Below are 15,693 nucleotides of genomic sequence, written 5' to 3' on the forward strand. Positions count from 1 at the left end.
GTATTTCAGCACAGATGATACAATCATTGTATGATATATCCAAGGAAATCCTCAGTGGAATTATAATGTCAAGGACAACAGTCTTCTCAGACTTTTAGAAACCAGTCCAGCATTTTCCCCATGTGCTGCTGTATGGGGTTGTAAGCCAGTCATAAGTAACATTTGGTTAGCGCTGGTCAGCTTGCTGACTTCCCCCTCCCGGAGCATGCATTGTTAGCCCCCACCTTTTGGCACACATGCCTGTAGGGGAGAGCTAGAGAACTGAGATTTCAGCAATAAATGCTAATCGTGGGAGCATATATTGAGTAATGGTGGTGCAGGTAAGAGTCAAGTGTAATAACTCCCGAGGTTTGCGTATGTTTCAAACCCAAATTTCTAAATTCTAATCTTAAATGGAGTCAGATAAACGAGTAAAACTATAGTAGCCACTAAGCTTACAATATGGCCCCGTTTGAGAATGGAGAATATTAAGAATGGTACTGATCCGTTTCAGGCCAGCCGTAAGCAGGATATGGGGCAGGTCAATCCATATCCGACTCGTGGCAACGGACCCAGTATATTCTTAAACGTAATTGTGCTGTGTTCTTGTACGGAGGATAATAATTAACTAATGTTCTCTCAGCAACGCCAGAAGGACAAGCACGCAAAACCCGCTTCGGCCCTCGCTAAATTCCGTCATTGGGTTAGCGTGGGATTTTACAGTGTGCACATCATGTTTGAAGGCCTACATCATGAATGAAAACTGTTATTTCAGATGTGATCTTCAATGCAAACAATTATCTCTCATTCCTGAATGGTGCATAAAATCATACATCCTCCACATAGCGTGTGCTGTTATCACTTCTTAACTGCAGCGCACAAACTGAGCAGCACAGCCACTGTGCTGGAGTCCTGTGCATCTTGTGCAGTTGACACAGGCAGGAAGCAGGCAGCCTGCAGATGAGTCTCTCTGGCAGGATGAGACAGGAGCAGCTGAGCCCACTGAAAGCCTCCCTTTCTGATCAGCACTATGGCCACTTACACACTGGCCTGTGGAGCTGCTGGTCACAGTCAGCAGCAGCACCGTCAGGATTCAACACCAGATGGTAACTTCCACTTTCATATCAGTGTTAGTACCTCAGGAGAAACAGTGCTACTGCTCAAAGCACAATTCAAAATTAAGTTCAAGTGGCCATTGGCTCAAGACTGCTTTTTTAACTTTTTTGAGAAATTAAAAATGAATAATTATCACTGTGGCTGTCCATGCTGCTGAATGTCTCTGGGGTGCGGCAAAAGCAGGAATCCATGATCACGTCCAAACAGGAGGTGAAGCGCTCATCTGCTCATCTCGCAATACGACCCCTGTCACTATCACGTCATTTACAATTTATTGTGGATCTAGGAGCATTTTACACAAAATATGAGGTTAGATATGTTTAATATGAATGATATATATGAATATGATTCAACTTTCAGAATACGATCGTGACGGTCGTTTCAAAATTCTCCAGTAGTGGACTGACGAACACTACACAGTGGGTCGGATCAACTATCTGTACAGCCAGTTAATCAGACTCAATCACTGTGGTGGACTTTCGGTGGCGGGACCAAACTGGAAATCGGCAGTAAGTTGCTACACAATAAGACTTTTCACGATTTTCTGCAAAAATAGTTGGAGATTCGATCAGTTGTTATACATTAATTTCGCTGAAAGTTTTTGCGAATTGCTAGCACTGTATATTTCACATTATCTTATTTCAACCGAGTCAGTCGTGAAACTAGACAGAAACAATGAATTAATTTGAAAAGCTCAAGAGAGTAGGATACATGGGTGTAGGATATGCCGACATAAAAAGCTTCGGGTATGCCTTTACACTTTATAAATGGTTGACTTAAAATCTGCGTGAAGTCAGAATGAAAAAGGCTTAGGACGGCAGTGTCTCTTGAGCGAGAGGTTTTTGTACGACTGGTGAATGAGTCTGTATCACTGTGGTACACTTTCGGTGGCGGGACGAAACTGTCAGTTGGACGTAAGTAATTTCTGTTTCAGATCTATCCATATCGGTGTTTGTGCTTTCTTTTCTAATATATTGTCATTTTACGATGTTAGATTTCGTTCATAAAAATTTTTTTAATTATCGCGATGATTAAATAACAGGAATCCTTGTAAGATTAGCCATTGATTTAAAATTATTTTAAATCTTGCCCACAGAAACGCTCTGTAGAGTAGAGTACATTTGCGTATGATGCATAAAATCTCAGAAAATGTTACACATTTTTACAAGCAAAGTGACTCGTTTGAAAAGCGGCGTGAAGTTGCACTTGAACAGGCATAGGGCGGCAGTGTCTTTAGAGCCAGAGGTTTTTGTACGGCTGGTGAATGAGTCTGTTCACTCGGGGTCACTTTGGGTGGCGGAACAAAGCTGTCAATTGGAAGTAGCCTAAATAATCTCTCTTTCAGATAGGCTTCGTCCACATCGATATTTTTACTGTAATTTTTAAAATATACTGCAAGTTTCCGACGTTAGATGTTGGTTTAATTATTTTAATAAGCTTGGCAATTTAAACTAGCCCACTAGATTCAAACAGTGTTTTTAGCTATCGCATTGATGTTTAGAATACAGTCCTGAATAAACTTTATTCCGTGCAGTACTAAATAAATAGCATTGGTTCATTCGATGGAATCAAAGCGGCTCTGTAGCAGTTTGAAGTGCAGCCAGATGTTATTTGTGTCACATGAAATGAAATGATAGAAAGTCATGATATAGCCTATCAATCATAACCGGACTATTTTGAATTCTAAAACTTAAAATGCCGAAGTCAAAGAGCTCTTTATTTTACATACTTGAATAAAATAGGACCGTACTTGGCAGCCTACACGTTATGGTTGTATTGCTGATTAAATTCGATCGTTTTATGATATTTGACTTTATTTTTGATAATGTTATAATTATAATATATGACCGTATTATTGGATGAATAACATGTCTATTACATTACACATTTCTGTTCTGTAGTCCCAGGCTCGTGTCATAACGTTCCGTAGCTATTCGACACCATTGGGTTGAATCATAAAAAACGAGAAATGTCACCGTACTGAACGTTGTTGCTGAATTATTCAATCATTTGAAGCCATTTTTTATTGTATTATTGTCGTATTTAGCGCGTATTTATTTTGTAAATGAGACGGACCACAAATGAACATTATTCTGTAGGTTTTCAGAGCATAATACCATTATCAACATATAATTGTCAAATCATAAAGTATAATTATAAGGACATAGCAATAAAATATCGGACAGAGATTTGCGCCACTTTTGAGGTGCAAAGGTGGAGCAAAATACAACTGAAACTACTAAGAAACAGTTTTGTTGTGGTGATGCATTTTTCATTGTAAAATGCAGTCACAGGTTCTGGTAATAATGGAATCGAAGTACATAGAACCTTAAAACATGCCAATGTGCTTTATGCTGTACAAGATGAAGCAAATCAGGATAAATGATCTTCAGACACTGCCTATGAGTAACACCTGACATTCTCTGTGTCTCAGTCATGTGTCATTGTAAGGACAGAATGATTGACACATGGGGGTGTGTCCACTCTCTGACCTCACGTCTCTGTGTGTCTCCCAGGTGACACAGTTCCCACCCTCACAGTCCTGCCCCCCTCCAGTGTGGAGCTGAAGCAGGGAAAGGCCACACTGGTGTGTCTGGCCAACAAGGGCTTCCCCTCAGACTGGACTCTGCGCTGGAAAGTGGACGGTACCAGTAGGAGCTCGGGCGTGGCCGGGAGTGTGGGGGTCCTGGGGAAGGACGGCCTGTACAGCTGGAGCAGCTCCCTGACTCTCAGTGAGAACGACTGGGTGAAGGCAGGGTCACTGACCTGTGAGGCCACAAAGGGCTCCCTGTCTGCCCCCCCTCAGACACTGAGGAGAGCCCACTGTTCTTAGTAGGCCGGGTGGAGGCCCAGCTCACACACTCTGGTCACACTGTTTTTACCCTGTTCTGCCCTCAGCCTCTCTGCTCCTTACTGCTGTCACACTGAGCTGAGCCTGTGTGTGAATCCTTCCCCCAGCCTGAGCTTTCAGTGCTAATATCTGACATGTGCTCTGCTTGTGCTCTTCAACAAATATGCCTTCTTATTTGTGATTGTGTGGTTGTGACAATAGCTGTTAGATCAATATCATTGACATAATAAAGACTCTTTGAAGAACTACTGTGTCTCTGGCTGTTATTTTTTTTTAAACATTTGTGCTTCTGATGATCCTGTGGTTTTTGGGCTGCCGTTTCTTTGATTAAATCATAATTTTATTCTTGCCACTAGAAATACTTTTGCAAAACACACACACATTTACAGGTGATGATAATGATAGATAGCTTTAAGTAAATTGTCAAAGAATAGAAGAATAGATTTATTCATATAATTCATAATTGCCTGATCTGTAGAGTGTTGCTGACATAAGTGTCCGGACAAACCACACAGAAATGCAACCTGAGTATGATAATTACTTGTATTGATTTGTCCAAATAAAATTACTCTTGAACCTAATCTATAGAAATGCAATTTGGCAAAGAATATGGGGCAGCTATGTACTTATAACCTTGCTTTTTATATTATTTATGCATAACTTGATGCATTGTTTAAATGTTATTGGGTTTTTACTGGTCGTAGTGGACTCCACGAGATGGAGGTGATAAGAGACTGTGTGTGAAGGAACTGATCTGGAATCAGTTGAGGAGGGGCAGTCCCAGCTCTGGAGGCCTGCTGAGAGGAGCAGTGATGTGTGCAGCGTGCTCAGAGCAGTTCTGTACAGCAGGATGTGTGCTCAGCTCACACTAACCCCCTGGGGACGGCCCAGACACCTGGCCACAGTGCTGCTCTATTCTGAGATTGAGTCAGTCCCACTGAGGGACAGCAGAACCAGCCTGCCCCACCCGCACATGCAAATCTGAGTTTCACCCCCACAGCCCAAAATACCCACCACTGAGAGCTGTTTGAACATGAGAGGGTGGAGGGGTCATTTCTGTAGTGAGGTGAGAAAGGGAGGGGGCTGTACCTCACACCTGATGCAGCATCAGTCTCAGATTAGAGATTTCATGTCTGGAGGTTTGGTTTTGTTCATTCTCTTTCTTCTGATCCATCAATGTCAGCAAAGAGGGCATTCATTGTGCAAGCAGAGAGGTGTAATAGAGAGGAGAGGTGATCAAGAGGCACATCTAAAGTAAAGATGTCAGTGAATAACACTGTACATGAATAGTCTTTATGTCCACATGAAAGCACATAGAGATGCAGTAGAGATAAGCATTATGGAAGTGCAAGTTCTAAAGAGTCTTGAGACTGAAATGGGCTGCTGGGTAGATCACTCAGTAAAATGTCCACTTGCAGTAAGTGAGTGAGCAGCATGGTCTCAGGCTGACTGTGACTGGCAGTCCTGCAGGGTCGGTCCATGTTGGCTTTGTGTCGTCCAAGGGGGTTATGGGAGGGATTCAGTCAGCAGGGATAGCAGTGTTCATTGCTGGAGCGCCCCCTGTTGGCCGTCTGGGTGCCTGTGGCGTGCTCTCTGCCCCTGTTGTGTGCATGTGCAGCTTGTGCCTGCAGTGTGAACAGAAGTGTCTGGCTGATGTTGGGTGTTACTTTTGGAATAGAAACGCCTGTCTTCTGCTGGCAGTATTGACCATGCTTGGACCTAGTTCACAAACTGGGCATTCCGACTTTGGTGGGATTGGAGATGAAAACAATGAATGACAAGAGAACAGATTTGGACCAATGCCTTCAACACTTCAACATGGTGACATATCCCAGTGTGGGTGCATTACTTATTCATTTTAATCCTGTGTGAATAAGAGATGTCTGTTGGTTTACATATCCCCTTTTAGAAATTCAAGGTACACAATACAACATTTGTTCACTGAATTGAAACATTCTGTACTGGTAATATCAATCACTGAATCATGCCTGAAACACAATGGTTGCATGTGCACGTTCCTTGAGTTATAAAAAATCCTCTTAGTTAATAGTATTTGATATTCTCATGCTGAACATTCTTATGTTCATGCTGGTTTGTGCAAAGTAATCTGAAAAATTGGGTACATAATCATATTATTTGATACTTTTATGCTTGCTTAACACGTCAGAAAAATGCTTTGTATTCCCTGGAGTCTGTGACACAGTCATGCCATGACCATTTTTACAAAAATGATGATCAGGTCTATGTAAGAATTCACACCACAGTAAAATCTGATTCTGCGATTCAGTTCAGCAAAGCTGCGTGTCACTTGCATAGCATCTGAACAGAAACAGCTTTAATGATATGAATGCTGATGTGTGTATTGAACTCAAACCCGCTGATATTTCAAGTCATCTACTGGAAACCTAAGCACCCAGGTGATAATTATTGTGATGTCTGTGATGTTGTGGTACAGGAGTGTGTGTGGTACACTGTGTGATGTCTGTGATGTTGTGGTACAGGAGTGTGTGTGATACACTCTGTGATGTCTGTGATGTTGTGGTACAGGAGTGTGTGTGATACACTGTGTGATGTCTGTGATGTTGTGGTACAGGAGTGTGTGTGATACACTGTGTGATGTCTGTGATGTTGTGGTACAGGAGTGTGTGTGATACACTGTGTGATGTCTGTGATGTTGTGGTACAGGAGTGTGTGTGGTACACTGTGTGATGTCTGTGATGTTGTGGTACAGGAGTGTGTGTGATACACTTTGTGATGTCTGTGATGTTGTGGTACAGGAGTGTGTGTGATACACTGTGTGATGTCTGTGATGTTGTGGTACAGGAGTGTGTGTGGTTCAGCAGCAGCTCTGCTATGGGTTCTGTATGTGACACAGAGCAGCTCCTCTTCAGCACAGAGAGGTGTGTGTTCAGGGCTGCAGCTCATTGTGGCCCCCTACAGCCCTGCTGGCAGTATTGGTGTCAGAGATCAGTGCCTCCCCCCTCAGCACCTGCAGTAGGTCCCAGCTGCAGCAGTGCAGTCTCTGTGCAGTCTGACTGAGGGAGGTTTTTGTACGGCTCTGTATCACTGTGTGAACACACCACCACTGTGGAAACTCTGACAGTAATAATCTCCTGCATCTTCAGCCTGGACTCCAGTGATTTTCAGTGTAAACTGAGTCCCAGATCCACTCCCACTGAAACGATCAGGAATCCCAGACTCGCGTTTTGTGGCATACTTAATGAGAAGTTTAGGAGCCTGACCAGGTTTCTGCAGGTACCAGTGGAGCCAGTGGTCACCATCAGAATCAAGGTTTACACTCTGACTGGCTGTACAGCGTATAGAAACAGAGTCTCCCTGCTGAACAGCCTGAGCTGATGGAGACTGAGTCATTACTATATCTGCCATTGATTCTAAAAAAGGAAACAAATAAATGGATGTCAATGCACATTAATATTATTAAACACTGTGTAATGTTCTGGGAAAGAAAAAAAGAAAATAATGGCACAATTCTAAAATTTAAATCTAAAATATAACCAAAAATCCCAAGTTTAAATGTTTCAACATTGCTCACCCTTTACAAGGACTCCCAGCATCACCAGGAGTAGAAAGACTGACATCGTCATAATGCTGCCTGTTTCAGTGTCTGTGAAAGGACTGGACAGTCACTGATCAGTACTAGGAGTCTTAAAGTGTGTGGAGCAGTGAGGCAGGACAGGTATGCAAAGCCCCTTCCTCTATACAAATCCTGTCTGTCACACACAGTTAGAGGAGCTCTGATGTGTGAACAGCAGTGGGTCTATAGATTCAAAGTTAATTTTCTGTACTCACTGAATTTTTTCAGAAATTGTATTGCACTTATAAAGATATGTCATTCAACCTGGTTGATTGCATATGGGCTAAGATATGTGCCTAAACGTATGTCGAATAAATAATTGTGTTGTTTGTTCTAATGGAGGTTTCAGTTTCAGAAATGAGAAAGTCAATGATATCACACATGCACAGGTAATAATTCAGGATAATAACACAGGATATCATTGTGAAATAATGTGAAGTAGAGCAATGTAACAATGATTGTTTGTGTCACCATGAGCAGGTCTTTCCATCACATTAGACACTGTAGTTTTCAGATGATGAGAATGAGAAGCCTTGTGTTAACAGAGGGAATACTGGCATCACTGTAGAAGGACACTTTCTCCTCTCTACACTCTACTATTTTCTCCAGTCTAGCTTAGGAACCTTTTCCATCATATTTTCATGAGTGATTCATTATGTTTGATCATATTTACCAAGAAATGTCATTTCTGCAATGTCCTCCATCACTTGGTGAGAGCACTGAAAAGCTGCTTCTCCCATACAGCACATTCTCCCAGCAACCCCTTCTTTACCCACACTGCAGTTCACTCACTCAGATGCAGTGCCATTGTGATGGAGGGCGGTACATGCTGTCCAGCTAATACAGGCAGCCTGCAGACAGACTGCAGATGAGAAAGGCTCTTGTGTGATAAGACAGGGCAAACTGAGCTGATTGACACCCTCCCACTGATTGGTTCTGTGGCCAATTCTGCACTCCCTTGGGGGGCTGCTTCAAACAGTCAGCACTGGCCTGGTCTGAGTTTAACACCAAACTGTAGCTTCCTCTCTCTGATGATGCTGCAGGGCTTTTACATCAGGAGCAACAGTAGCACTCTGTCTCCCTCCGGTGGTTGAAGAGTGTAATGTCAGCTCGTGTGGTGTATTGAGAAAGAGCTCTGGAAGGAGAACCCATAGTGGTTCCTCTGCAGTCAAACAGCACTGAATTCTGGAATGTTCAGGAGGAAGCACAGACTTGATCCAGCATTATGTATTCAAAAGTGTACTGAAATTAGTCTTCAAGAACTATGAAAGTGCCCCCTAAATCATGACTCCAACAAAGAACAAAGAAATATCTACAAAGAAATATCTTTTGGTGTATCAGTGTTTTTCCATGAACGAGGGTGAAAGTGAGGTTAGTGGAGCTCATGGAGATGAATGTGAGATGGGAAAGAGCAGGAAGAACACTGTTGGGGTGGGAGAGCGTTCCTCCCTCCCTGTGTTCTATATCAGTGGAGATCAGAGCTGGCCTCAGCTGCACTTACGCTGATACACATGACTCATTGCTGAACTGAGACACTTCTCTGCAACCAGTAACCAACGTGCCCCCCCACCCCCCAAATCTCAGGTCCTGAACTCTGATGACCTTTCTGAACGATCTCTCTAATATCTCAAAGAGGTTTTATCTCATCGATTCTTTGCATTCATTCCAAACATGCCGTGCAATTACAGGGAATGGAGTATCCCAGAATGCCTCAGGATTTCCTCAGCAATATTACTGTATCATTGATCAACTAACAAAATGATGATTTAGCCCTGGCCAAACCTCTAATATGTGCAAACATTCCATTCAGCATATTTCACGTGTGTAGAGTCGAAGACTCTGCTACGGTGACTGTAATTTACAATTTGAAATAGTCTTTTCTTCAGTCAGTGCATCTTTTCCTTGTGCTTACAGAGTGATAATAGAGTTCTCGTTCCTGTTTTTGTTTCAGAAAAGAGAACTGATTCTGACCAATTCCTTTAGCTGAGGCATGTTCTTCAATGAAATGTTTTTGCTTATAAAATAACCAGAGATTTTAAGAGAAAGGTTTGGATGTGCTGACATTAACATTAACATAGAGAAAGTGTATTAAGTTTGAGAAAACTTCAGAAAAAATTGAAAAAAATTAAAAGAAAGTTATTATTGCACAAAGTAGTTCAGTGTTTTAGAGCAGAGGCCCTCAGTGTCTCGGGTCAGTGCTCCCCCCTCAGCACCTGCAGTAGGTCCCAGCTGCAGCAGTGCAGTCTCTGTGCAGTCTGACTGAAGGAGGTTTTTGTACGGCTCCGTATCACCGTGTGAACACCCCGCTACCACTGATCTCATGTACACTCTGACAGTAATAATCTCCTGCATCTTCAGCCTGGACTCCAGTGATTTTCAGTGTAAACTGAGTCCCAGATCCACTCCCACTGAAACGATCAGGAATCCCAGACTTGCGTGTTGTGGCACGATAAATCAGAATTTTAGGAGCCTGACCAGGTTTCTGCAGGTACCAGCTGAGGAAGTGGAGATTGGAGCTGCTGTAAACACTCTGACTGACTCTACAGCTGATAGAGACAGTGTCTCCCTGCTGAACAGCCTGAGCTGATGGAGACTGAGTCACTACTATATCTGCCATTGATTCTGAAAAGGAAAACAAGGAAATGTAGGTCAATGGATAATAGTAATATAAAACAACACTGTTATATCCTTGCATATTTTAATATACAATCATGGCACTGTTGTGAAAAGAGTTGTATTGTATAAAGCAAGAACCCAAGTTAAAAAGTATCTGTCTCACCCTGAACAAAGAGTCCCAGCATCAGCAGCAGTGGAAAGACTGACATCATCATAATGCTGCCTGTGTCAGTGTCTGTGAAAGGACTGGATAGTTGTCACTGATCAGTACTGGGGGTCTTAAAGTGTGTGGAGCAGTGAGGCAGGACAGCTATGCAAAGCCCCTTCCTCTATACAAATCCTGTCACACACAGTTAGAGGAGCTCTGATGTGTGAACAGCAGTGGGTCTATAGAGGGCTGGGACATGTGCACTATGCGCTGCTATTTTTACTCTTTCAAACATTCAGATACAAAAATAATGGTTTCTGACATTGGACTGTAAAGGAAGTTGTGTACATGATCAAGAAGGGCTGAAGTGGTAAGATTGTGTAAAATATGAGTTGAATAAATGTACATGTTTAGCATTCTCGTGGCAGTTTTCCATATATATTTAATCAAAAGTAAAACACTCTTTTACTGTGGTTTTTTTTTTCCTGAATTCATTCTGAAGACCATCTTTCTCCATATGTAATACAGTTGTATTTCAACAACTGAAAATTATTGCATGTTTAAACCAGGATTGATCTGTATTTGTTCCCTATTCTGTCTTTCCTTTCCTCCACTAATGCTGGAAGAACAGAGAAGTCAGCAGCCACTGATGTTCATTCAGCTCTTTTATTAAGCTGTTGGAGGATCAGATCAGAAGCAGCAGTGATGCTCTGACTGGTCAGGGTGTGTAACAGTGTGCTAGGAGAGGTCTGGGCCGAGTGAGTGACTCACTGTTCTGGACTGAGTGACTCCACTGTTCTGGACTGAGTGACTCCACTGTTCTGGACTGAGTGACTCCACTGTTCTGGACTGAGTGACTCCACTGTTCTGGACTGAGTGACTCCACTGTTCTGGACTTCTTGCTGTTCACTACTGCTGGGTTCTTGTCTTCAACTCATTTACAATGAATTCATTTAGAAATTGGTATCTTTGGTCAGACCAGAGCTTCAAAACAAGAAATGCCTGATGCGCAGGGAGCGATTATGAAGCAAAGTCATTTTCAACTATTTTAAATTACATAACAAAGTCTTGGGTATGCTGAAAATAAAGCCACATTTTTTTGTAGAAGAAGTGTATTAAATGTAGGAATATGACAGTTATTATAGCACAACGTAGCTCAGTGTTTTAGAGCGGAGCTCCTCAGTGTCTCAGGTCAGTGTCTCCCCCCTCAGCACCTGCAGTAGGTCCCAGCTGCAGCAGTGCCGTCTGGACCAAATTTCTACTTCAACTATGACGACTGTGATATTTTCTCCAGTGCAGCAGTGAAACCTTTTCATTATATTTTCATCACTGATTTGTTCTGTTGTCCTAATTCAGTTTGGTACATGACAGTTACAGACCCATGTAATGTTCATCATATCCTCCCTAACTGTGAGAGCACAGAGAAGCTGCATCTCCATAAAGCTCATGTTCCCTGCAGCCTCTTCTTCTCACACACTGCAGTTCACTCACTTAGATGTACAGCCATTGTGATGGAGGACTGTACATCCTGTTCAGCTAATACAGGCAGACTGCAGACAGACTGCAGATGAGAAAGGCTCTTGTGTGATGATTGTGTGATGAGGCAGGGCAAACTGAGCCCATTGACACCCTCCCTCTGGTCAGTGCTGTGGCCAGTTTTGAGCTCCATTGTGGGGCTGCTTCACTATTTTTGTGTTTTCTTCAGTCTGCATCTTGTAAAGTGGTGATAGAGTCCTCCTTCCTGAATGTGCTCTGAACCAAATTTCTCCTCATGTCATGTTTTTTCAATGAGAAGTTTTAAACAAACTAAGAAAATGGATAGTAAGAGGAAGATGTTTATGTGCTAACCTTAACATTGAGAGAAAGTGCATTAAATTTGATTCAATAAAAATGAGAGTCCTTATTGCACAACAAAACTCAATGTTTTAGAGCAGAGCCGCTCAGTGTTACAGATCAGTGACTCCCCCCTCAGCACCTGCAGTAGGTCCCAGCTGCAGCAGTGCAGTCTCTGTGCAGTCTGACTGAGGGAGGTTTTTATACGGCTCTGTATCACTGTGTGAATACACTTTTACTGTTGATGTAGTGGTCACTCAGACAGTAAAAATCTCCTGCATCTTCAGCCTGGACTCCAGTGATTTTCAGTGTAAACTGAGTTCCAGATCCACTCCCACTGAAACGATCAGGAATCCCCGACTGGCATGTTGTGGCATACCTAATCAGAAGTTTAGGAGGCTGACCAGGTTTCTGCAGGTACCAGTAGAGGGAGTGGCCATATGTTGAGGAGTAGTAAACACTCTGACTGACTGTACAGCTGATAGAGACAGTGTCTCCCTGCTGAACTGCCTGAGCTGATGGAGACTGAGTCACAACTATATCTGCCATTGATTCTGAAAAGAAAAACAAGGAAATGTAGGTCAATGCACATTAATATTGACAAATCCTCTGTCATATTATGGCATATTTGTATAGACAATAATGACACGGTTTTGAAGAGAGTTGTATTGTGAAAAGTCTAAAATATCACCAAATAAAATTAAAAATATTACCAAAAATCCCAAGTTTAAATGGTTCAATATTGCTCACCCTGTACAAAGAGTCCCAGCATCAGCAGCAGTAGAAAGACTGACATCATCATAATGCTGCCTGTGTCAGTGTCTGTGAAAGGACTGGACAGTCACTGATCAGTACTGGGGGTCTTAAAGTGTGTGGAGCAGTGAGGCAGGACAGGTATGCAAAGCCCCTTCCTCTATACAAATCCTGTCACACACAGTTAGAGGAGCTCTGATGTGTGAACAGCAGTGTGTCTATAGAGGCCTGGGCCACTTGCACTATTCACTGCTATTCTTAACCAGATAAAAAGTTCATTTTCGGTAATCTCTGAATCTTCTGAAATTAATTCAACCTGGTTGATTGCATATGGGCTAAGATATGTGTCTAAACTTATGTCTCATCAATTGTTCTGATGGAGGTTTCAGTATCAGAAATTATAATGTCAGTGATATCACACATGCACAGGTAATAATTCAAACACAGCATATCCATGTGAAGTAATGTGAAGTAGAGCAGTATGAAAGTGAGTGTTTTTGTCACCATGAGCAGGTCCTTCCAAAACATTTGACACTAGTTTTCAGATGATTAGAGTGAGAAGCCTTGTGTTAACAGAGGGAATACTGGCCTAATTTCTACATCAACTATGATTACTGTGATAATTTATCCAGTGCGGCAGTGAAACCTTTTCATTATATTTTCATCACCGATTTGTTCTGTTGTGCTAATTCAGTTTGGTACATGACAGTTACAGACCCATGTAATGTTCATCATATCCTCCATAACTGTGAGAGCACAGAGAAGCTGCATCTCCATAAAGCTCATGTTCCCTGCAGCCTCTTCTTCTCACACACTGCAGTTCACTCAATTAGATGTACAGCCATTGTGATGGAGGACTGTACATCCTGTTCAGCTAATACAGGCAGACTGCAGACAGACTGCAGATGAGAAAGGCTCTTGTGTGATGAGGCAGGGCAAACTGAGCCCACTGACACCCTCCCTCTGGTTGGTGCTGTGGACAGTTTTGAGCTCCCTTGTGGGGCTGCTTCAAACAGTCAGCACTAGCCAGGTCTGATTTAATAGCAGGCTGTGGTTTCCTCTCTAGTATTATACTGTAGTGCACGGTTTCTCAATGAGGGTGGTACCACCCCCCAGGGGGCATTCTGACATTGCAATGGGGCGCTGGAAGCACCATGGGTGAGAGGTCGGTGTTTGGACTATTATAGGGGGGTATTTTTACATCACATCACATTAAATGTTATTTTATTAATCAGTGCTGCTACTGCTGATAGCACAAGACCATGTTCAGGGTTTTTAGCCTGTAGGATGTTCTGTTTTGTACTGGGACAAGACCCTCGTAGAACAGCACCATAGAGCTGTATAAAGATGGAAGAGAGTTAGAGGTACAGCAGCCACCACCTCTAAACATGACACATACATATCTCATAACATTAAAGGTAACGTACCTAATGGTTCAATCAGTTTTTATTTCTTTATTTATTTATTTATTCATTTTTTACATTTAGACTTTTTTGCAGTAGGTTTTCTGTTAACTTACTTTGATGTGCTGTATTTGTTCATTTTGTTGTTGACAGTTTGTTCAGTTGATTTTGTCTCATTATTAAATCATGTTATATTGGACACTGTTCAAGTACAAAGCCTTAAGAAAGGGTGTTGGTCAAAGGAAGGTTGAGAACCCCTGCTGTCGTGCTTTTACATCAGGAGCAACCATAGCACTCTGGCTCTCCCTGTGGTTGAAGTGTGTAATGGCAGCTTGTGTGATGTATGGAGAGAGTGCTCTGGAAGAACGACCCAAACAACATTGACTTAATGAGGATCTTGGAGGGAGCATGTGGTCAATCCTGCATTGACTTTTCTATTTTGTGCAAAATTGTCCTGAAATCTGTATTCAATAACCAAGAAAATGCCGCAACAGCTTAAACAGAATTAATTTTGCTCATGCCTACCTCTAAGAAAAGCACAGACATAAATACCCTTTGATGTATCAATGTATTTCCACAGCCCAGGATGAAAATGAAGTTTCTGGAGAACATGGATGTGAATATGGACTTTGGGAAAGAGTAAGAGGAACAGTGTCAGAGTGTGGAGAACATTTCTCCCTCCCTGTGGTCTCTGTCAGGGGAAATTATATCTGGGGTGAGCTGCTCTTGCATCACTGAACAAATGCAGGACTCATTGCTGAAATGCAAGTTCTTTGCACTCTGAATACTGTTGACTTCTCTGAATCTTTGAATGGTCTCATTCCTATTTTGGATGATTTTCTGAAGATTCTGGGAATGTATACAAATAATAAAAATATATATTTTTTAAAAGAATAAAAAGAAATTTGCACTTATGATGACTGTTATCTTTTTGTTGAGAACAGCCCTTCCTGCGTCTTTTACTAGTTATGGATTTGATGCTTTTAACCTGTGGAAGAACCTATGCACTTGTAAATTGCTTTGGATTAAAAGCATGTACAAAATGACAAAATTGTTGAAATTGTTATGTACGGTGCAGAGAACCCAGGCTCAGACCACAGGATAATCCAAAATCGTAGTTTTAATGTTCAGTAGTCAAAAGCCAAGAGATCCAGTACACAGCCAAAAATGAAAAGCAAAAGAATGGTCGAAAAACAAGCAAGAGGTCAAAATCCAGAAAATCACAGGGTGAAGGTACAGAAGGGCAAAAACAAACTCGTAGTCAAAAACACAAAGCGAAAATCAGAAGTGCAAACAAAACAAGAGGGCAAGGCAGGTACGGAAGTCAAGGCAAAGGGGTGTCTATCAAGAATCTCAATAATAAGGCTTACACAAAATCGGCGCTTACTATGATCAACGT

General features: G+C 42.1%; 1 gene segment (V, D, J or C); it reads left to right on the forward strand.

Moving 5' to 3' along the window:
• Window positions 1-308: 308 nt before the first annotated feature.
• LOC133114161 (Ig kappa-b4 chain C region-like) lies at window positions 309-4,126 on the forward strand. The segment is given in 3 exon segments: window positions 309-320; window positions 1,958-2,009; window positions 3,612-4,126. Coding segments are annotated over 3 exon segments (381 nt in total).
• Window positions 4,127-15,693: the final 11,567 nt, after the last annotated feature.

Source organism: Conger conger, chromosome 16 (genome assembly GCF_963514075.1).
Source record: "Conger conger chromosome 16, fConCon1.1, whole genome shotgun sequence".
Lineage (NCBI taxonomy): Eukaryota > Metazoa > Chordata > Actinopteri > Anguilliformes > Congridae > Conger > Conger conger.